This window comes from Cyphomyrmex costatus, unplaced genomic scaffold (assembly GCF_001594065.2).
Source record: "Cyphomyrmex costatus isolate MS0001 unplaced genomic scaffold, Ccosl1.0 scaffold80, whole genome shotgun sequence".
Classification (NCBI taxonomy): Eukaryota; Metazoa; Arthropoda; class Insecta; order Hymenoptera; family Formicidae; genus Cyphomyrmex; species Cyphomyrmex costatus.
The window spans coordinates 164,757-187,988 of record NW_017280376.1 but is presented as its reverse complement, the minus strand read 5'-3'; the positions used below and the strand labels follow the sequence as shown (position 1 = coordinate 187,988).

Below are 23,232 nucleotides of genomic sequence, written 5' to 3'. Positions count from 1 at the left end.
CGTCTGGTAAATATCGGCTTTTCAGTCTCGAGTTTCTGGCGGCTGGCCGCAGCCCGCAGCTGCCATATACTGTATTGTCGCCGTGCCGTATCGACCTCCTATCTCAATTCTGCAACAAAAGTCGAGTAAAGAAGTTTCAAGTTTCGGGCCGGCTCGTCTTCAAATTTGGAGCAAGTGTGGAACGGAGTGAGTGGACACGCATTTATTTCCGAGAGGTAATATCGAAGTTGGATTCCTTTTGTGATTATTATTCGATACATGTTCGCTGTATCTCTAATTTTAAAATGCATTTCAATTAGGGAGACAATAATACACGTTGAAAACTGGCAATTTTATTCGCTCATTGAGAACTGGTCGCTTTGTTTACCTGCTACTGTCTGCTGCGGACGGCTAATCGGATTAATCGAATATTCGCCCAAGTGATAAGCTCGCCATTTGCAAAGCAAACGCAATACCGCGCAATACCGCACGAGAATTCTTTTGTAAACTTATACGAGCTGACATTTTCATTTCATCAAAGAAGTCTCGTAAGTATAAGGGGATCGACTTGAAGACCCATTCGTTAATGGACCGGTTTTTACAGACTTGTTCTTTTTACTGTAAGGCTGTTATACTTTTGAAAATTTCAAAAATTTGAAGCTTTGAAAGAATTTTCGAAGTTAATTAACAATAAGATATACATCTAGTAATATCGTACCTATATCCGAACATATGATATATACAAAACTTTATTTGTTTATATTATTAATCTCAAATGCTTTTTAAAATAATTTTTAAATACAGTTAAATTATAATATATTATATTTATGTTAATTAATAATAAATAGGTACATGTCCAGTCACTGGGACATTTACTTTATGAACCTTCAAAGTTTAAGGTACTTATTTTAAAGCTTCAAATCTTTAAAATTGTCAAAAGTAACTGCCTTACTTTTTAGTTGAATTTCTTGCACAGTTCATTGGTTTTCTTTTTTTTTTCACGTTGAAGAAAAATAGAATAAACTTGTACTTTGACAACACTTTATAATAAAAACCATGAAATCCTATTAATATTTACTTTATAATAAGTTAAATAATTATAAGTTATATTACTGTTAGTATTTGCTAATTTTTTTATGTTGGAAAAAAACAGAAAATATGAACTGTATAAAAAAGTTTAGGTAAAAAGAACCTTTACAGAAAATATCAATTAACAGAAATATAATTTATAAAATGCTTTCCAGCAAAAGATGCAGATGACACAATGTAACACAGTGAATCATTACATCCTTGTTGTTTGCCAATATTAAACGAAGATGATACGATCATTGTGTCAAACTGTGTTGCTTGCTGGGAAGTTAATAATTTCCCATTCAACAATATAGCTGTAACACCTGTGTTGTGTTATAATTATGTTTTTGGATGAGAAATTATATTAATAATTATATTAACTATTAGATGGTATTTTTTTATACTGAGTTATATCGCATATAAAAATGTATAGTATATGTAATAACTTACACTACAGAATTTTCGTATGCAATATTTTTCAAAAATTAAGATCCTAGGAATCCTAAATACAAACATTTGCTTTTCGCATATGTGTAGCTGCTACTAATTGATCGACTATTCCTTACAGAAAGGATACTGGTATCCCACGATTGAAAATGGTGAAAGTAGCGCTGTGCGTTACATGTAGACTCGACAACATCGAGGAACTGAAGCCATCGGGGCCTGAGTTCAGATGGTGCCTCAAATTCATTTGTTGCAACTGCTCCAATAAATCAGAGAAGTGGAACTATCTCTCTTTGGACGAGTCGATGCCGTTGCAACGGGGTAACGGGGTCTGTCATTTTATATGCAAGTGCAAGTTCTGCTCCCGAGAGAACTCCGTGACGATAATCGAGGATTCGATTAAGTCGTTCACCAAGGACGACGAGGGAAAATTCAAAACGATTGTCGTGTTTGACTGTCGGGGTATAGAACCAGATAACTTTTCCGCAGGGGAAGGATGGGTGGCCAAGGCTGCGAATGGTGGCAAGGAATTCAATGATGTGGATTTGGATGAGGGCGAATGGGAGGACTATTGCGACAAGATCATGGAACCCGTTGGAATATACGAGTTTCAGCATAGGTTCCAGAAGATGAAGTGAAATCGTGTTTGGAAAATATACCTACCTAATGCGCATTTCGGTCATCAGAATTTTATAACAGATAATGGATTTTCCAGGAGGGTTAACGAAGCAAAGCGACACATGTCTGATTGTAAGTGTTATGTGTAAATATGTAAAGATATGCATTACAGTCTCCATGCCTCTTTCACTTCTTGTGCACAGATTGTTAATATATAAAACTATACAGGATTGTTAGATTTCTTATCAGAAGGACAATTTAACTCAGATTTCATTCGTATGATAGTTAACAATAGTTTTGTTTTGTTAGACCTCATGAAAAAATATCTTACTTGTACTTAAAGTTTAAGAAAATATTGTTACACACGTACACTTGTTTGACACAAGTGATCCAATATGTTTGTGTAAAGAAGCACAACTTACAATATGAAAGAATTATTGCTTTGTAATAAACATCTAATCATTTTGTAATTTGAAATATCTCTTCTTTGTATAGAGAAATATATGTCCTTGGACAATGAAGTAATAATTGCGCACACAGAAACATTCTTCGAGGTCCTCTCTCGTCAAGGCAAAGAGTAAAAGCAGTACCAGTCCAACGACATAATATAATTTATTCATAATCATATAAAAAAACCATTTTATTTCATAAATGGCTTGGTACACAAGAGATGTCGTTTGCAACAATAATTCCACTTTGCCTCCTAGCACGTTCGGAGTTGCCGATTCATACCCTGCGTGAATAATCGAGTGACTAGTGTCGTTTTGCGGCAAGGGCGATGCTCGGAAAGCCATGCGGTTTACCAATTTGTGAATCAATTCGGACAACTTGCCTGTCCTCCATCACCAACGCAAACTGCATTCTTGGAATGTCGATGCGATCGCATAAAAATCATCGAACTTATGACAACGACGCACTAATCCCGCCTTACGATTATAAAAAATTAAAATATTCCTTGATTAAAAAATTATGTTATATACAGTGTCTTCTTTTTTTTTTTCACGTATAAAACTCTCGAACAACTTCCCACTTAACGATACTCGGCGTATCGCGCAAAGACTTTCGATCGGAGTAACTCTCGCAGTTCTGTCTCCACAATAAGCTACAAACGAAAAAATCACGATGAATTACGATCGAAAAGAAATCATAGAGACAATATTTATGATAATAAATCACAATAAATTCAAAAGAAACGAAGAAAGGAAGAAACAATATGTGACTTCGTTTACTTGATGATTGCCTAATGCACTAATGCTACGCTACATTTGTCTAATGCTTTCGTTTACTATGCTTTCTAATATCTAACACAAATAAATATATCGCGTGCGCATTACAATCCACCGTTCCCGGAGAATCTTTAACGTATTGAATCACATGTAAGTAACCGCTAAAAATTTTTAATCTAACAATCGATAACGCTATCAGTCTATTCTCACAAAAATATCACTATGACCGAACATACCGTGTCGACGATACAACCAGAGTCCAAAATTATGAAATCGATTAAAATTTAATAAATAACATAAATAACACAAACCTTTAAAATCTTTAAACAAATATACTCTTTATAAAGTAGATATATTAACTACGTGTCTTTTTAAATCGCTTAAAAATGTAACTTAGCAAACCCCATAAATTTGTTGTGAATGCTGGAATGAAATACTAGACTCTGGCTCACATGGAAGATTTGTAATCCGCTTGACGTAACTCGAACAATTATCCTACTAGCAAATTGAGGTTTCTAAAAACGCTTTAACCATGATGCTCTAATATTACGAATATGCATCGCTGTGCGCTTTTTGATCGATTAAACAGCTCTAGTCTACTATCTAGCTAAGCTATCGTCTTTGGTATACTAATCTGGGAGATGCTTACTTTATCCAGAGAAACAGAAGGGTGATTGTTCACAAGGAAAGATCTTGCTTCCGGGGATACGAATATCGCATGGAAATAGGAACATTACGAGTAATATGTGTAAGCTAGCTGGTTATGGCGTCCCCATTATGTCTCACGGTGAGGAACGATTATCAGTAATCCTCGTCCTCTGTGTGAAAAATAAGTGGTGCTTGCTGATGAATCAGACGCGAACGCGAGAAGCGAAATTATCGCTTTCTGGAAATGGAAAGCTCTATTTTGCAATTGTCTCTTGCATCGCGTCCAATTTACTTCGAAGTGGAAAAGGTGCACATGCCATAAACATCATTATTCTGCAACAGATCAAGTTGGAGGATCGAGACTGCTGGGGAAGGTAAAAGCCGTGACTTACACCTGCATTTGGTGTTAAACTTTTCCGTCTTTATTACAATCTGCATTATTATATGCAGATAATATATAATTTCCACATACGACTTGTCTCTGTCTGCTTGGTTTATTATTTATTTAACTGTTTCAGCCCCAATTTTTTATTTTTCACAAAGAGCTTATAAAAATTAGTTATATCCACAAAAGTGATTAGATACATATCTTGCTTAAGGAGCTTACATATGTAGGTTTTATTTGTCTTAATGAGGCTCAAACGGTCAATAAAACATTTCTCAACATTAATCACCACAGATCATCAAAAATCTCTCAAATATAAACTGGCAACGATTCTTTATCTAATAAGACCAAATGTCTTGCTCAAAATAGTAAGAGGTATCATCGTGATTCTCTTCCTTTGTATATGTTTTTAGATTTTCTGTAGCCGCTGTACTAGCGACACGAAAAGCAGGAAATGTGGGACATTTGTTGGAAATCGTACGAAGCCAATTGTTAATTATTTCTTTATCAAAACTGTTCTGTTTGACTCTGATATCTTTGAGAAATTTTACGATATCGTATGTAGTAGCGTTGATAGTGTGATTACGACTGCGTCAATCAGCATTATCCTTCCCCAATCTATCTCAATCAATATTGGGCCGTATTCCTTGGGCACATATCATTTAATGTTTTTCTAATGTCTAAATCGATTATATACGTTTTGAATCGCCTATCTGCTAGTGTATTCGGCTAAATTCGTGGTTTTCTAAATCCGTTAGATGGATATATACTAAATATCTATGCTTTTTGATACTGTTATACTCATTCGCATGACTTACTTTTGACCCTTCTTTCTAGGATTTTTCGCTATGTTTCCTTGTTTTTTTCTAAAGCATATCGAAGACAGACACCCGTGAATAGGCCCGTTAGATGTTTAATAGTAAGTTCAATCCTAGAACGCTAACGGGGATTCTGTCAAGGACCTAGTACAATCTCAACCTAGTGCGTATTATTATCTCTTTCTCCTTGTTTCCTATTGCAAATTCCGTATACAACATACTAACGATCGATAATATTACACTTTGCACTATGTATATTTGAAAAAATGTTAAATATAGTAATATTAATATAGTGATTAATTATATTAATTATTCTATTATAATTGTTTGATAATAATATATCGATTATTAATAACTCCACGTTAGCGTTTTAGGACTAATCTATTGTAATTCGACGATCTGCAAGAATTTCTCGTCTGCCGTCATCTCGGAAAGAAATTTCGGAACGAGCGTCGCGATGATAGATAGATCGAACGATGAGAGTCTAGCTAAGGAAAAGGCTAATCTAAAGCAATAAATGAAAGTTGGCCTACTCGCGCGAAGTTGCAAATTAAAAGCGACGAAAAAAAAAAAAGAGTTCGTGAGAAACGTTATTACGCGAAACGAACAATAGAGCGGAACAATGCCCAGCGAGGATACGCGACACACTCAATTTCGACTCTCTCTCTCTTTCTTTCCCTTTCTCTCTCACTCTCGTTCTCTTTCTCTCATATCACGTAAACGGACAGAAAAATAGAGATTTGACGTGCGTGTTCGCACTCAGCTGACCCTGATATCATCGAGCCCGAGGAGGATCGCGTCATCGTAATTCGGTATGCGCATGGAATAAACGCTGCGCTTAATCAATACTTCTCGCAGCGCGCGGCGGCTCGACCAATCGCGGATTCGCCGAGGACAGGGACTGGTAACTTCGATCTTGTCCGTCCGGCGAGCCTGTTCCCCTCGCAAGGAACACAGGGCGATGTCGTGGACGCTGTTAGTCGTGATCGAGCAGCACAATAGACCGGAAACGAGTCAGCCGGTCGGATTCAAGGCAGCTCGTCGGTCAACAGGCTCGTCGGTTCCAAGCAAGTTTGCTTCAGGGTGGCCGACTGATCTTCGAGACTACGCTTCAAGCCCTCGATTGTCTGCATCAGCATCTGCCGTCGTAGCTGGGATAGCTGGTGCTGAAAGAACTGCGAGTCCTGAATGTTGTTCGCGTTCGCCTCGGCGGCTAATCGCTCCTGTCGCAATTGCGCTACCTTTTCCTTTAGAGATCTCCTCGAGTCATCTGCATATACAAAATAATATTGATAAACGAATATATAGTGACTGCAAGATTTAATTAAATCTATGCAATTAAGACGTTCTATTAAAATTAGAATGAAACAGTCAACGCGATTTTAAAACTGAATTAAAAATATTTTATAATAATATATGCAGGATATTAAATATTAGATATTTTACTGAATCATATAATTAATTATTGAGAGATAAAAATTATATGTATTGAAATATATATCTCATATTTGTGTCATCGGGATTGATACAGTTAGAATTACCAGAGAAATGTTTATAAAAGAAATTTTATAAAAGAAGTACGAAAAAAAACACACCAGTATCATCGGTTGCTGTATCGCCGTCAGAATTTCTCAGCATAACATGTTCGCCCAATGTCTTTTGTATTCTGCCATATGTCGCGCTTCCGGCGTATACTTTTCTTTTAACTGGCTCGCTTTGCGGACAGTAGGAAGAACCTTCTTTGATGGGACCCATATCGACTGATCTAAAGACATTTTTCTGTTATAAATAATTCAGCGACTGCACGTTCAGTAACGACATTAGATTGGAATTATAATATTATAATTATCATTAATATCAAATATGTATAGCAAACTTGCTATACATTAATTTCAAATCTCGGTTCTCCTGATAAGATATTACAATGTTACAAATAAAATAATTGATAATATAACAAAGAGACAAAAGCTAGTTTTTAAATCAATTTCTCAAAAGATGTAACAAGAAATTTTTAATATAAAGAGATTAATGTTTCAAGTTTTGCATTAAATTGCAATCTAGAAATTATGTAAGATTTTGTTTATCAAACACAACACCTGAAAGTCATCAATGGAGCCCTCCGTCTCATATCGCACTTTTCCTCGGAATCCGACGAGCTGGACGTCACTCCCTCCTCCTTGGTCGTTTCTCTCGCGGAGCGAAATTCCTTTCTACCTCCACCGAGAGAACCTTGCATCATCCCGTTCGCGTGTATCTTCTCCCCAAGAGAACTATTCGCATTCACGCCGGTTTCTGGTTTCATCCCGCCGTTACAATTCAAAGCAATCCGAGATGATCTGTTGCTGTCCTTGATTTCTGGTTCGCTGTTACGCGCTCGATGCACCTGCTGGTGCATCAAACTCCTGCTGGGTGAGCTCTGGGGCGTCGTTCTACGCGTCATCGCCGGCGAGTCCGGACACTTGGACAGCTCGTGCTGCCGAAAGGCAGGCGGAGGCTCTTTTGAAATGAAATTGGCTGGGGAATTTCTTTCCATAAATCGATGAATTGGAGAACACGGCTGAGCGAACTGCCGTTTGGGACTGGTGTGCTCCAGATCACGAATACTGCCGCTTTGTAATTCCGGCTGGGAATTACGGCTCTTGGACAGTGCCAATTCAATATTCAGCTCCGTGTTTTTGATGAGTTCGACGCGTTTGTTCGCCAAACCGTTATGTAGCTTGCGCGACGGCGATGGCACACACGGCGAAGGACTCTGGTACTTTTGCATGCTCACCAAAATATTCTCCGCTTCCAGGATAAGCTCGCGATATTTGCGATCGGCCTCCTTGTCCGCCTCAATCAGCGCGATCTCCGACGCGAATGTGGTCATGTATGTGTTGCCGGCCACGTGGCGTCGCACTATGTTGCCGTTCACATAACTTACCTTGAAGGGAAACAAAGTATAATAATGTCATCTCAAGAGCGCGCTGGAGATAAAAAAACAAGAATGAACGAAGCTAATAAAATAATCGGTTTTTAGTTGAAATATATGATTGAGAGTAAACCGTGTCGTTCATTTTTTCTATAATAACGATACAATTTAAAAACTATTCTAAAAAAATAAGTTTAAATAAAAATAATTTTTAATATTTTAAATTATTAAAATTTGTAAAATATTAATTTTGAAATGTAATTTTAACGTAATAATTAATTATATAAAGGAATAAAAGTGTATTTTTTAAATAAATATTTTCTTTATACTTTATATACATCCACTTTTTTTACAAATAACTAAAAAACGACAACAAAACATTTTTTAGTTAGGTCATTGTAGCAAATAAGCGCGATCGAACAGATTAGGATCTCACCGAGTTCGACCGTCTTTTCACGATCTCGTTCTCCATCACGGCGGGTCTGATAGCCGACGGATTGCCATTCAGTCTCATCGGTGAGAGATTCTTATTCACGTCGTGCTTCCTGCGTCGCAAGCACATCGGCGTGCCGCCCACGCTCCTGCTGCCCTGATTGAATCCTGAATTCTTCAGGAGCATCCTTTCGACCAGCACACGATTCAGGTTCGCCGTCTCGTCGTCACATCGGTCTAGATTCGGTTTGCGACGCTGTGATATCCTCTTCTTGCGCTTCTCGCTTTGCTTATCATCCATTTTTCTATGTCGCGAACTCTGTCTCTTCGTGCTGGTTCTCGCATTTATGTTTCTAGCAATGTAACAGAAATAAATAAACTATTAGCGTTTTCGACTACAATTCGGGTTTGAATCGGTCTGGGTTGAATTAATGACGTTGTATGTTCTACCAATTTTGGAGCATGTGACGTCATTAATTCCAAGTAGGTTCAAAAATGTATATAATAAGTCCTTGGCCAATTTAAGCCAAGTTTCTAGGAGCTCACCTCTGAGAGATCTCGTCCTTGGTCCTGCGCTTGAGGAAGGACTCCCGGAGTCTGCTGCCGCGCCGGCTTAGTTCGCTGGTAAAAGTGAAGTAGGTGCAGTGACCGGTATTGGGAAAGTGGCCGGCGCCACCGCATTCGAGACTGTCCAGATCGAGGAACGAGCCATTATCGATGTAATCAAGCTCGTCGTTTTCGAACGGGTCGTTCTCGTCACCGCCATCCTGCCCGGTGTCGATGTCTGATAGCGAGTCAATGTAATCCTCGCAGTCAGTCGGGTCACTGTCCGACAGAATGTCCGTCTCTTTTTCGTATACGTAGCTCTCGTCGAACTTGCCCATCATCTCGTTCAGTGTAATGTCGTCCTCTGATGAGCGCACACTGCGCGTCACCGAGGACGCTGACGAGCTGCTGCTGCTGCTGGCTCGTCGTTGCAGGGCCAAAGAGATCTTCGGTCGGAGATCTATGCCTGATGTGATCCTCCAGTTTTGATTAATCCTATGCAAGACATATCACAAAAATTCTTCAAAAGTGTATTTGCAAAGTTTACATATGAATATTAAGCAAGATCCACTTTAACAAATAATAGAGTTATCTGTCTTAATTGATTTATCATCATTGACTTAATTTCTATTTATATATGTAATTGAAAATAGGATTCTTCCTTTTATTTAATTTACTTTTATCGGTTTGAATTTCATTTATAACAAAAAATCTTGATTTAAATTCAATGAACTAACATGGATATAAAAATATTAATTAAACATTAATCTAAAATATGTCAATTGCAAATGCAAGTAAAAGAGAATTCAATTTAAAGAGAAAAAGATATATGTATAAAAGTATATATAATGAATTAAATAAATAAAAATTTATTTAAATTTCTTCTATTCCATTCTTAATTAAGCTTTCAAATTTTTTCTTTTTTAATTCTTGATTTAACTTTTTCTTTAAAAACAATCGTGTAAACTGTAAAGCTATCTATAAATTAAATTTGTATAAATGTGACGTCTATAAAGTTTTTTTAATCAAAATTTTATTTTACTGAAACGTAACATAAATATATATACAGTAAAAAATGTACATGCAATTTACAAACCAAAGCACATGCAATTCGCAAACCAACGATGATCAAATTGCAAAAGAAATTACGTTGAGCGGTGGTATCGCACGTGTAATCAGTTTGTAATTGCGAATTAAAAATTAAATCTGGCGTAAAAGGGAAAAGCCCGTTTCCATAATTGCTGGTCGGCGGCCAATAAAGCGCACAGTTTCGCGGATCTTTTCTGCTTCGCGGAACTTTTCTAACCATTGGCTTCTCCTTTAAATGTACCGCCCTCGCTTCGGTCAATTCCAGACCAAAGACTGGAAAAGCCGACGGATTTGGAGTAAAGAAAAACTCTTCGAAAAAGGATACGCCATCCGCCAGCAACTTACGCAATTAGAAGTTTTTCCTATGAGAAATTGGATAAGTTCCGAAAGAGCAACGATACTGCTACAGAAATATATCGGATACTTTCATCTTACATTTCTCGCTTTTCTCGCTTCTACATTTTTATTTCTCCACAGTTCATTTTTAATTTTCATCTATCTATTTTCAACTAGATAATCTTCTAATCCGATTCTACTTAATTATCATTGTAATTATCTAATTTTAATTATTAGATTCTTCTTTTATAATTCGAGTTAAATCTTTTTTGAACAAAACAAAAATATTGGATTGTAAGTCGAGGAGAGAGTGACATGTGGGAGGAGAATTAAAACAACAAAACACAAAAGAGGCGTTACTCTTTTTTTATGTTTTGTTGTCTCAATTTTTATCTCCTAGAAATTTCGTTTATGCTTCTGTCACTTTTCTCGACTAACGTTCTGATCTTAACATTTCCGCTAGGGAATCAATAAGCTACATTTGATTGAAAAAAATTTAAATAGACTTGTGAAAAAATCTAATCACTAAAATTAGATTATTACAACGAGAGAGAGAGAGAGAGAGAGAGAGAGAGATAATTAGATGTCGAACCATTAGACAGCACTACTTACGGGCTTCGGCCTGCGCTGAGGCTCTCCTGGCGATGCTCTTTCCTGCCATGAGGCTCTCTGCCATTCAAATTGACATCGCTGGCGCTGCCGGAGGATTCCGTGAGCTTCAGGCCGGAACTGCTGCTGCTCTCATCCAGGGCGAGTCGCGATTTCAGGCCATTCGTGCTAGATCCGGAAGAGTTCGCCGACAGCCATGGGTTCGTCCGGATGCGGGAGCGTTCACGAGGCGACTGCACCGGAGGTGAGACCAACGGTGGTGGTATCGATGATGGTACCGGCAAATTATTTCTCGTTGAATCGGCAGAATAAGATTCCGTTCTGCGATGAGAGTTTTCCTGTTGCCTTTGCTGATGCTGCCTTTGACCGTGATTCGTCGATGTCTCTGCACTCTGCCGAAAATAGAAATATGTAGAAACAAAAGAAGAGACGGAGTTATTTCATTAGCTTTATCGATCATGGTTGATTGATATTTTCCTTTTTGTGTATGATAATTAATGTGCTGCGATGTAAAAAGAAACAGAAGATAGGTCAAACGCTTAAAATTAGCTAACGTCAATGAAATTAGGAAATCCTCGTTTCTTTTTAATGAGATAATGAACATTTTAGCGATCGTTAGTCAGGAGGATGAAAATATAATAGTGATTCTTATAAAAGAAACACATGCGACTATTCTTGCCGATGAGCAAATCATTTCATTGCATAATTTGCATCTAAGGTTAAAGTTAAACAAGATTATCAAAACATAAAATATCTGTAGCAAAATTCTTTCTGTTATAAATTATAATGTATAAATAAATTAATTAATTACAAAAAATTAATTTTATGCGTATTTTTAAAGTAGCAATAAAGAAAAAGTTTTCAAAAGATATACTATTTACCGCATGTATAGTCAAGTTAATATTAATTATAATTGTATGTTATACAAATAAATTAATCAATTAATTCTTAATAAATAATGAATTTATTTTTATATAAATTAATTATTCTTATAGTAAGATATCTTTGGGGACTTTACTATTATATACAGATAAATATATGTATAATTATAAATATCTTTTTTTATTATAATTAAAGGAATGGTTTATAGCTGTAACTATGATTATTCTCAAGTATTTTTGTTTCTCTTTGAGAAAAAAATTTGTAGATTATATTATAAATTATTTACATTGTTTTATTTAAATGAAACTCCATGATCGATTATGGCCGGAATTAATTAATTAATTAATTTGTATAATACACAATTAATTATTCTAAAGTATAGTATAAGATATATCTTCCTTATTGTTCCGTTAAAAAGTACGCATGAAAATTAATTCGTTCATTCATTCAACCCCTCAAAGTCGGCTTTTCATACTCATCATTCTGTCCCCTGTATTTTCGTTCTTATCGTCAACCAAATCGCAAACTCGATCGTTCCTCTCCATTGTGCAGAAACGGAGTCGCGCGACATACAATCGATCACAGTCCTCGAAGAGGTAGGATTCATTTTTCACTCCTGCCGCCCATTAACGCTCGATATCCTGGCGCGCATTTTGCGACAATAATATATATATATATCTCTCTCTCGAGTCGCGCGAGTGAATCCCGAGGAAGAGCAGAGCAAAGTAACGTTTCCGGACTTTTTCACCTCCGTGCTTCGAGAGGAGCGTGACGATGCGGCAAATAAATTTTTTTTCCCCCGCGACAAATAGCGGTACGTGCGTCGAAGGTAAAAGGAATGGATCATCACGCCGCAGCTTCTCAGGTAACCTCAGCATCCGCGAGATCCACCGAGAAGAGGGATTCGCAAGCCTTATTTCCCTTTTGGCTCTTTTTCACCTATACTCCCCCGTAATACATTCTACGACGATAAATGCTACTACCAGAATGTATACTTCCTGCTCGGCGAAAGAGGCCGGGTGTCGTTGAACTCGCGGCCTCAAAGACCCTGCGGCGAATAAGCACCCACAAGACGTCGCGCCCGCGGGGGTGCGTTTCAGCGAAACGACAGCAATCTCGCACGGCGGACTCGAAACGCGCATTTACTTTCAGCCTATAAACTATTTGAGGGCTGAATGGAGTGTGACGCATTTGACGGAAGAGCCGCGTCGTGCTTTCCTTTTGTGAATACATCATATCGAGGTATCTCGAAACTTTGCAATAACGGACACTTCTGACGTTTCTCTGAACTAAAGTTTCGTTTGAGAAAATTCTCACACAACTACGAAAGCGATAGTTCTCGATTTTTAATAATTTTGTGAGTCTTGTGTTCAAAAATTTTGCATTGTTACTAAAATTATTTAATATATAGGAAAAAGTAGATTGGATAATTCAGTAAAGCTATAACTTGCTGCGCGAGTCTAATGTCTATAACTATGAAGATTTTATAATTCCAAGAAGAAATTATGTCTGTAAGTAATTATTAGTATGTTAATTTAGTTAATTGTTTGCTACAATAAAAATTATCAATGTAACAATCTTTTTTATTACAGCAACAAAAGTACACCATCTTAGCTGACATTTTTGTTAAAAATTTTTTTATCTATATGTTAAATTGACTTTAGTAGAAAGTTATCTTTGCTGTAACACATCTCTCTCTCTCTTATATATTACAACGAATATTATTATTTATATAATTGCTAATTTTATTCAATTATATAAACTTGCCGTTTTAATATAGAAAACTGACGGTCCATATGTTATTATAGATTTGCTGAATCAGTCAAGTTTTAAGTTGCTTTAACATACTTTTTTCCATATGTGCTTGATATAATGTTGAACACGAAGAGTGAGTTTGATTTAAGTAAAATAATATAACAATTTATAAATTAATTTGAGAACACTCTTTAAGCTTTTGATTATTCATCACAATCAATTTTTTAAATTGATGTCAGAATCGAGAAAAAGCAAATTGAAATTCTTGCAAAAATATATTAAAATAGAAATATTTTTCAATAAAAACAATATTTGCATTTGATAGAATACATTTATAAAATATATATCGAAAACTGTCCTTTTATTTCGGAACAGAGTAAAATGTATTTATCTCACGTTGACAGCCATTACATAGCTTGTTTCGTTTCCTCTTTGTGCATAATTTCAATTTCAAATATATATATTTATTGAGATGTACCGAAACACAAAGAGGATTTTCGGTACATGCTATAATGGTAATTCTATAATGCGCTCTTTGTTTCCTGTTTCTTGCTGTTTGTCTCTTGCCCACTCTTGCTTTTTTGTCCAAAAGGCAAGAGACAAACAGCAAGAAACAGGAAATAAAGAGCACATTGTAGAATTATCATAAATATATTCTATCGATTGCAAATGTTGTTTTACTAAAAAATGCTCACATTTTATTATAGTTATGCAAAAATCTTTAGAAATTTTTCTCGTCACAATTCAAGACAGCTGTAATGAATAGATAAAAACATTTTTCGCAGATAAAAGCAAAAAATCTATTTTGAAAATAATCGTGTATAACTCCACAATTAAACCATTAAAAAATATTCATAATTTATATTATGATTATAATTATAATTTATCTTTGTAGTAGCGAAGATATAACTCTGATTAATTTTTTAAGCAGTTGTATGAGAAGATCGAAAGGTATCATAGCTGAAGTTACACCGAGAGAGTTTCTTCGTTAATGCATTTCTGTAGGAGAGAATGCATCTTTTGATAGTTTCGATAGAACCTCGAAGTGTTATCACCTGTCTCAAGTTTCAGAAGTTATAGACAACCCGCACTTACCTTGTGTGGCGTGCTTGTTCGAACTTCCGGCTGACCGTTGTCTCTGGTCATGTTCGTCGTGCTCGCGGATGGCTGCCCCCTATCCTCGACTCTTCCATTTCCTGACAGAACACTACTACCAGCCGGAGGCAGGTGATCCCCTGGCCTTTTCACCCTAGTCTTGTTGTTATTGTTATTGTTATTGTTGGCGGTGGTGGCAGTACCGCTATTGCCGCTGTTCTGAAAGTAGTGGGTGCCGGTCCTGATATTGATGTAATACTCGGGCGGGAAACTGGTGCCGGGCGAGGTGCCGTCGGTTGAATAGCCGGTCGAGTACGCGCTCTCCGGCGAGGAGAGGCTCACACTTCCGGCGGTACCGCCGGAAGTGCCGGACGAGGTAGTCACTGTTGCGCCGTAGTTGCCCCCGTGCAACCGGATACCGTCCACGTTCTTCGTTGGCGAATCCACTGGATGTACCTGGGGAGAAGATCAAGAGATCCTCTGAATCGTACTAGCGAATTTCATCCCAAATTTGTTTTATTAATTTCTGTTTGGTTAGTTCTCTTTCACTAAACGAAGTAAATAATTCCACTTGATATAAGTTGATAACAACAATCATAACAATATTTTTACGCGGAAAGGACAGTGTAGCTAAATATCTAAAAATTTAGCTAAATATCAATCTGAAAATAATTAATAGATTAAAAGACAATTATGTAAGATTTTCAAGTATGATAAGTAATATTGTTTAATAAGTTTTGATATTTGAACAATTAGTTTAAATATGTTAGTTAATTATTTTAATGGTTTGATGAAATTATTTTTAGATCGATATCCAGCTAAATCTTTAGATACTTCAGCAGACTCTTTCTTTGCAGAACAAGTTTTACAGATTTTTTCATAATATTGTTGACCGCACGTTTATATTAAACCATAAATAATGTACTGAGTATCAATAAATAATTAACGGATATATATAATATGAATGATATGGTAGTTGCAAAACAGGTTAAATTATTTTTACTAAAAAATAATCGAAGATGTACAGGATGTTAATGTAAAAAATATAAATGTGACGTAATAAATATTCACATAAAGAATAAATGTGTTTTAAAAAGATGAAGCGGCACTTACTTAAAAAAATTTATTACATCTTTTAGGTTTTTCGGAACAGCTTTCGGCAGTCAAAAATATTAATGATCTTCAAAAATTTACGTATTATATAATAATCAATCTAAAAGACACAACACAAAGAAAGAATCTATTATGCAACGCGAAAATTGATAAATTTAATACTGCAGTCTGTAATGTACGGTTTCAATAAGGCAGTCGTCCGATGACTGCACAAAAGCCGAAGATACTGCGGCGATCTGCAATGGATGGCGTGAAAGAACGCAGGACTAGTCGCCTGCCGGGGTGTGTCGGGCAAAGAATACTGAACCCTTTTTCTATCCACCTTAACGATAAGCGTCGACGTGCCCTGGCAACTCCTTCCACGGAAAACGCCGACCTAAGGGTCTGTTAGCGGAGAAACGGACGGGGGTAACGAGCAAACGCTGGCAAGCAGTAGGAAAATAGGGGAAGCACTTCGCAAACTAGTTCGCCGATAATGACGATGAATCCGACGAGCATGCACCTTTCGAGATACTTCAGAGCCGAGTACTCGTGAGCGATCGCGAGTGAAAGCAATTAACGTTAGACCCATATATAAAGTCTCGCAACGTACGAAAACGAGTGCCGAAACGATAAAGAGAATGCCAAACTTTTGGGAATTGCACTGAGAAGTTAATTTTATTTGTGCTGAGTGTTATATTGTAGATACACCAAAATATTGATGTATAATCTTAATATTGTTTTATTCTTAAACTGCATAAAGCTGCAATAAGATCAAGAAATTCTTGTCTTCGTTATCAGAAATTCTTTCTGAAAAGGCACGTTCTTTCTTTGAGACTTTGGAGAAAAATTTGTAATATCAAGCTTTTTTCTTTTACGCAAAAGGAGAGGAATCATATTGTAACAATAAATTTTTGTAGAAGGCTATTTAAAAATGTAATTGAAGTTACATTTAATTAAAAGTTTAAATCAAATTACGGAATCAGAGATACGGGAGAGGATCGCGAAACATTCAAGATTTATTTGGGATCGTTTCGCAAAGTGACCGCGAGAAATTACGATGAGGTTGCTCACCTGATGCAAAGCGGGCGATCGGTTGGCGCTGTGGCTCCTGGGGGAGTTGCAGTTCGAGTCGAATCCCTTGTCGCCCTTCTTCCGATCCTTCTTCTTTTTCGATCGCACAATGTGTGCCTCCATCCACGTGCGCAATTTCGTCCCGAACATGTTGCACGCGAGTGTCGGCTAACGGAGCGGCGCCTCGTCGAAAATGCCCAAGTGGATAGAGGAGACTCCTTCCCACGTTTATCGTCCACCGGAACCGGCTGCGATCGCGTTATTTGCGCACACGTCCACTGCTTGAGCGTTCCATTTCACGGTGAAACAGGACCTCTGCAACGAGAAGAGACTCGCTCGTTCAATCTCGCTATACGAATCGCGATAATCGCGATTGAGAAGTGATCGAGTGTGCTGCTTCTGTGCTACAGAAGTTCGACACGATTACGTGGTGAATATAAACGTCAAAAATATACTTATCTCTGTTAGAATCAAATTTTATCTGCGCTGTGTAAGAAGTTCTAATGCAAAATGTTCCAACATCGAATAATAATAATTAATCAACGTGTATTTCAGAAAAATAAAGATGTATAGATGAGACGTATGAAATTCATAAAAATTGTTAGGTATTTATTTTGTTATGTATTATCAGAGACAAGATTTCGATTTATTTTGTATTATGCATAGAAACAGATTTTGCTGAAGTATCAAATAGTTAGATATAGATCTGAAAATAATTTTGTTAAATTATCAAAACAATTATGTGGGACACTCAAACTATAATAACTGGAATATCAATTTTTTGCAGCTCATTAAACTCTAATTTCCTATACTAATTATTTTAATGATTTTTAACAAAATCATTTTCAGACCTTTATCCAGCCTAAATGTTTAAATACTTCAATCAAATTGTTTGTTCTGTATGTTATTGCAATCTAATTCCATTTGAAGTCATAGACGAACGTTTCGCGGAACGCGATATACTATTATAGTCATGGCATAATTGATTTATCGATTAGATTTAATCATTACGTGAACGGACATCGCGATCGACAGTGTCAAGTTCTCTTGATCGGATTACCTCGTAGATCACTGTATGCCGCTTGTCGTGGGACGATTATTACAGCATCGCGTTACATCGCTATTTACACACGCTCTTCTTCGTACGACTCGTTCCACGGGATCGTCTGCGTCACACGACCACGTACGAGAGCTCTTATTAACATACTAAGTGGCACGTTGTCGCTTTTACGCCATTTTTTCTGTCTCTAACGTGGATGATGAACGACGGGCCATCAACCCGAGCTTCCCTGATCTCGCGAGACAATAAATCTGTAATGGAAGACATATGCGCGGCCTCGTGTAAACTCCCGTGTCGTGAAGCGTGGAACGTATGGATTTATGTGAACGCCAGTGGAGAAAAAATATCGTGTATCGATATCAAACTCGTTTCAATAACGATTTTTACACCTATCTGCAGGAGATACATGAAGTTTATCGTTTCAAGATTTCATAACAAATTCAGAATAAATTTCTATTAAAGATCACGATTTGTTATTCTAATAGAATGCAGAATTTAATCTTTAATTCTTTAAATCTTGGGGACTTCGGCGAGATAAATTTTCTACTCGCGTTCGTTGAGTTTCAAATCAGACACTTGATTCTCTTCGACCGTTCTCATTACGGTCGGGGGTGGTAATCAGCGGGCTAAACTTAATTAGGAATCGACCACCGGGGGGTCGAGCAATTTAACGGACCAAATAATTAATGCGCCACGTGTTCGAGAAAAGACTGCCCTGGATTTAAACCATTTCCAAGATTGCATGAAAAATAAGACGATTTTAAACACTCTATTCTGGAATTTTTAATAATCTTATTATCGAATAAATGTGTAGAAGAGAAAAAGTTGTTCATTAACATTTTTCCTTCTCTATACAAACGTTTGATAATAATATTGTTAAGGATTATAGAATTAAATTTCTATAAATGATAATGTCATTCATCAACAAGATAGTAACAAAATCATTATAAATTAGAAATCTCCTAGCTATTATTGAGTCTAGAATAAAATTATCGGTACTTTTTTTGTTACAGAATTTTTTACTAACGACAATCAATAATAATTATTAACGATTACAGAAAAGGATCCTAAACGTCAAAGAAAGCGAAGTTTGAAGACTTCGATATTAAAGTTTCTCCTATCATAGAATTTAAATTTTAGAAGAGTTACTTTTTAAGGTTTCTGTACTTTTAAGGAGTCTTTTAGAGCTTTCTATACTTATAATATTCAATTACGTTGAACAAGTCGCGGCTCCTGTTTGCTATCGTTGATTTATATGTCTTCGACGAGGAGATACAAATTTGCATAAACCTGATCAGAGGCTGCAGATTCCAGAAAACTGATGATAGAGTGATCTCTTTATGGAAATAAGCGGATAGGCGCTGTCTCGCCAACTTTCAAGAAGTACCGAAATGGCTTTAGTCCAGCCGACCGAGTTTTAATCAGGGTTTTCCATCGTCGTCCCGAAACTTCTCAGGTGCAAGAAAATGGAGTCGAACGCATCATCTTTTAACAGGCCGCCAACTTGAAATTGTCATGCACGCCGGAAGTCTTTCGGATGTAATAATCTCATTTATACATACAGAATTAGCAGAGTTAATTAAGCTCCGTGCGGCTGACAGAATTTTGTGAGGCATTAAATGCAAGTTGGCGGAGCGTAACACAATCACAAATCTCTGCTTTTGCCCTTCCGGCTTAAAAGGGCTTACAATAATTCATAAACTCCTCTTTCGTTTATATTTCCACTTTTATACGATCTCGCCCGCTTATATTATTGTTAATAATTTAGTACCACTTTCACGCCAGTTATTTTGTCCCTGTTCTTCTTTCTCTTTCGGTTACTTTCGCATATATCCGTCTGATCAATTCTGCTACTTGGTTTTACGTTCCGCCATAAAAGTTACAAGCCTCTTCTTGCTTTTACTATATTCCATATTTGTTCAAATTGCCTACGGAAGAAACGTGATACGAAAGAATTCCCTCTTCATTTCTGCTTTTGCCGTATCATTATCGGTTTTCCTATTTCTACAAGTTATTGCGCCTTCCATCTTCTCCTAAAATCCACAAATCGACTTCGTTATTCCTTGCGCATTTTTTATTCATCCCCATCATCCACAGAAAAGATATGATTCCTCTCTCAGCCGGAAACCATCTCACGTATGCCTCCCCGTATATGTATACGTATACCGTATGCTATGTGCAAAAGTTGTACGCTATGTGCGAGTTGTAGATGGATATATGTAAGTTTCGCCGTAATGCATATTTACTCACAAAGCCAGACTCCTCGATCTTGGCGCGGCGCTTATCAATCTTCAGACCAGAAAGGGCTTTTCGTGAAATAAATATTTCGTCGACCGCGCCCGCGTCATCGTCGCGATTGAATCGTCCTGCGCATCTTTCGTCTGCCTCCAACTTGGAGGTTTCGTTCTACGTGAGCAGAAACCGGAAGACGAATTGACGACGATGATGACGACGGGCGACAACGACGGCGTCCTCGAATCGAACGCGACGAATTTCCGCGGGGATGGCGGCATCGTGACTGGAGAATGGATGAATCGAGCTTCGCTTGGAAAACTACGATTAAAAACCCGAACATAAAACGACCGAAAGCATTGATATCCTGTAAGACGAAGATTTCTATAGCTCGACTCTAAGGAAGTACGTGGCTCTTATCTAGACGGCGCGGCGTAAAGAAGAGAATCAAGTCTTATTCAAAAAATGTTAATTATATCTTGGCTAGAAAAATCATTTCCAAAGGCGAATAAATATTCAAAAAGAAAATTGCAACTAAAAGATTAGAAGATAAGAATTTTTTTAATATCATACGGAAAGAATGGTTTTGCTATAGTATTAAAAATTGAATCTATACACTGTAAAAAATAAAATGTTAATTTTAACTCAAAGACGTTGAGTATATTTTCTAAGCATGCAAAAATGTTAAAATTAACACAAAAATGTTAATTTTAACATTTTTGCATGTCTTAGAAAATATACTCAACGTTTTTGAGTTAAAATTAACATTTTATTTTTTACAGTGTAGATTTGTGTGTGAAAATAATTTTATTAGATCATCAAAGTAATTATCCAACATTTAAAATTGCGATATTTTAGTAACTAATTTGAATGTCTTATATAATTATTTTGATGGTTTAACAAAGTTACTTCCACATAGAAAAAACGAATGAGTGCTGAAGTATCTATAAAAATTGAACTATAGATACAGATCTGAAAATAATTTAGTTAAACTACCAAAATATTTATTTATGTCTAAAAAACTCAAATATAAAGAGTAAACAATTTTAATAATCTAACAACCAACTAGAGTGTCAATTATTTTGATAATTTAACAAAATTATTTTCAAACCTGTCTGTGTCTGAATAAATTGTTATCTTATTTCAGAAAAATCTTTCCGTGTGTAAGCTAGAGTAACTTTTTTGATTATGTCCAAAGAGGCAAGACGTATGCACGTTAAAATTGGAACATAAGTCTTGAATGTTTTATGCATTCTAAGCAATTTTTTAAATTTAGGTCAAAGTTCCGACTGATTGTGAGTGAAAATAACTTCATTTTACGGTAGATTTTACAATTTAAATTAAATTATATTTATGGTATTATACATTTATAATTACGATATTATAGAATTGTAATTTAATATCTAGAGCGAACTGTCGAGCAAAAATCATTTAGCTAAAGACGATGTATAATATCGAAATTTCAGATTTGTCAGAGGGTTTATCTCTCATTTGAGGGAAATTTCTTGATTAAAAGCGCTTTCAAGACGTTATATCAAGTGACGTCGAATATCTTTCCCTCTACTTGCTGCGAACTGCCGCGAACGAGTATTCGTTAGATCTCTTAATCGCATCTGGCATCGCGACGCTCGTTAAGACGTCGCTCGCTCGCCCGCCGGTCGTGATGATCCGATTGCGTATGCTAACGCGCAAGTTATAACGCAGTTAAATTCGCCATCCTAGTCCTTCGTCCTTGCCCTCGCCCTCGTCTTCGCCGTCATCGCCAAGTCCCGGGATTTCATTTCCATAATGTTTCGGCGAAATTTAAGGACATCTAGAAGGATAACCAACCCCCGGAACCTGGAGAGGAATCCTCGTTAGTCTGGGACCACGGTCCCCATACTTCATCCCCCTTCTTCTCTACGCCGCCGTCATATTGACTTTGCGCGAACAAAGCGGTTCACTTTGAACCACTTGCATGTATTCATGAAGTTTGTACAGTTTGACAATTACGGAGTGGTTTGAACCCTCTCCCTTTCTCTATCTCTTTTCATCTACCTCTATATCTCGATCATTCAATTGAGATACTGATTATTCCTTTAAATTATTGTTTTTCTGAAAATGACGACTCCACATGCAGAAGGATGATTGTTGAATAAGTACACGCAGTCGGAAAAAGTGAATTCTCCATAAAAATTAAATATTTAAGAAATTTATTTTAGAAAATAAAATGCAATTAATGTGTAATTTTAAGCATTTTCTCATATTTTATATTAGTATTGAAGAAACCATTTTGCTAAAGTATACTTTAAATATAATTAAAAATTTAGCTAGATGAAAATCTGAAAATAGTTTTATTGATTTTTTTTAATGCATTGTTCATCACGCTTGAATTTTCCGGATAATTATTTTTAAAAGCAAATGTTTTAACATTCTGTAGGATGTTTAAACAATTAATCGATGGTCTAATAAAATTATTTTCAAATATACGTCTAGTTAAATTTAGATATTTCAACAAAACCATTTTTTTTGTGTATAATATATCTAGTATAATATTAGTATTTTATTATATGTCTGATATTTCATCATCTTACTATTTCTTCTCATTTTACTATAATTTTCTCTTTCTTTACACATTTATTTTATCTTCGAAGTAAAACTTAATACAAATTTTTCAATTTAATATATTATTAATTCATGTATTTTGCGCTTTATGTACAACTGATGCGCAATACGAGTATGTCAATCGTCAAGACAGCTAAAACTAATTCGATATACTCTCTATTTCAAAGGTGAAAGTGCTCCGGTGGCTCAAAGGATTAAACTAATATATGACACATCGTTACACTCCAATGGAAATGTCGAGATGAAGTTAGAGGAGGCCGAACGAGAGGTAGTTTTCAGGGTTAACGAGGGTTCCTTTGGCCAGGATGTACGGCAGTATCGCAGTA

General features: G+C 36.4%; 2 protein-coding genes across 3 annotated transcripts; one reads left to right on the top strand and one right to left on the bottom strand.

Annotated features, from left to right (window-relative positions):
- Positions 1–34: 34 nt before the first annotated feature.
- On the top strand, positions 35–3,705 carry LOC108781374 (UPF0587 protein C1orf123 homolog). Of its 2 annotated transcripts, XR_001940940.1 has the most exons (4): positions 35–215; positions 300–527; positions 1,619–2,244; positions 2,608–3,705. XR_001940940.1 is itself a non-coding variant. In XM_018549329.1 (3 exons), the coding sequence occupies exon 3, from the start codon at positions 1,647–1,649 to the stop codon at positions 2,130–2,132; it is 486 nt and encodes a 161-aa protein (XP_018404831.1). In that variant the 5' UTR covers positions 35–215; positions 300–527; positions 1,619–1,646; the 3' UTR covers positions 2,133–2,460. The 2 variants fall into 2 exon arrangements, 1 of the variants encoding a protein (XP_018404831.1); XM_018549329.1 differs by lacking the exon at positions 2,608–3,705 and having other exon boundaries at positions 1,619–2,460.
- A 2,016-nt stretch (positions 3,706–5,721) lies between these two features.
- LOC108781373 (uncharacterized) lies at positions 5,722–17,160 on the bottom strand. Its single transcript, XM_018549328.1, has 8 exons — positions 17,011–17,160; positions 14,845–15,300; positions 11,116–11,504; positions 9,079–9,573; positions 8,537–8,885; positions 7,286–8,112; positions 6,785–6,954; positions 5,722–6,459 (listed from the first exon to the last, which is right to left on the bottom strand). The coding sequence occupies exons 1-8, from the start codon at positions 17,158–17,160 to the stop codon at positions 6,218–6,220; spliced, it is 3,078 nt and encodes a 1,025-aa protein (XP_018404830.1). The 3' UTR covers positions 5,722–6,217.
- Positions 17,161–23,232: the final 6,072 nt, after the last annotated feature.

Excerpts from the sequence above, each read along its gene's own strand:
- LOC108781374 (XM_018549329.1), top strand. The coding sequence starts at position 1,647 with ATGGTGAAAGTAGCGCTGTGCGTTACATGTAGACTCGACAACATCGAG.
- LOC108781373 (XM_018549328.1), bottom strand. The coding sequence starts at position 17,160 with ATGTTCGGGACGAAATTGCGCACGTGGATGGAGGCACACATTGTGCGA. Across the intron at positions 8,113-8,536 it reads TGAAAAGACGGTCGAACTCG|GTAAGTTATGTGAACGGCAA; the intron begins GTGAGATCCTAA and ends TTTCCCTTCAAG. Across the intron at positions 6,460-6,784 it reads TACAGCAACCGATGATACTG|ATGACTCGAGGAGATCTCTA; the intron begins GTGTGTTTTTTT and ends TTGTATATGCAG.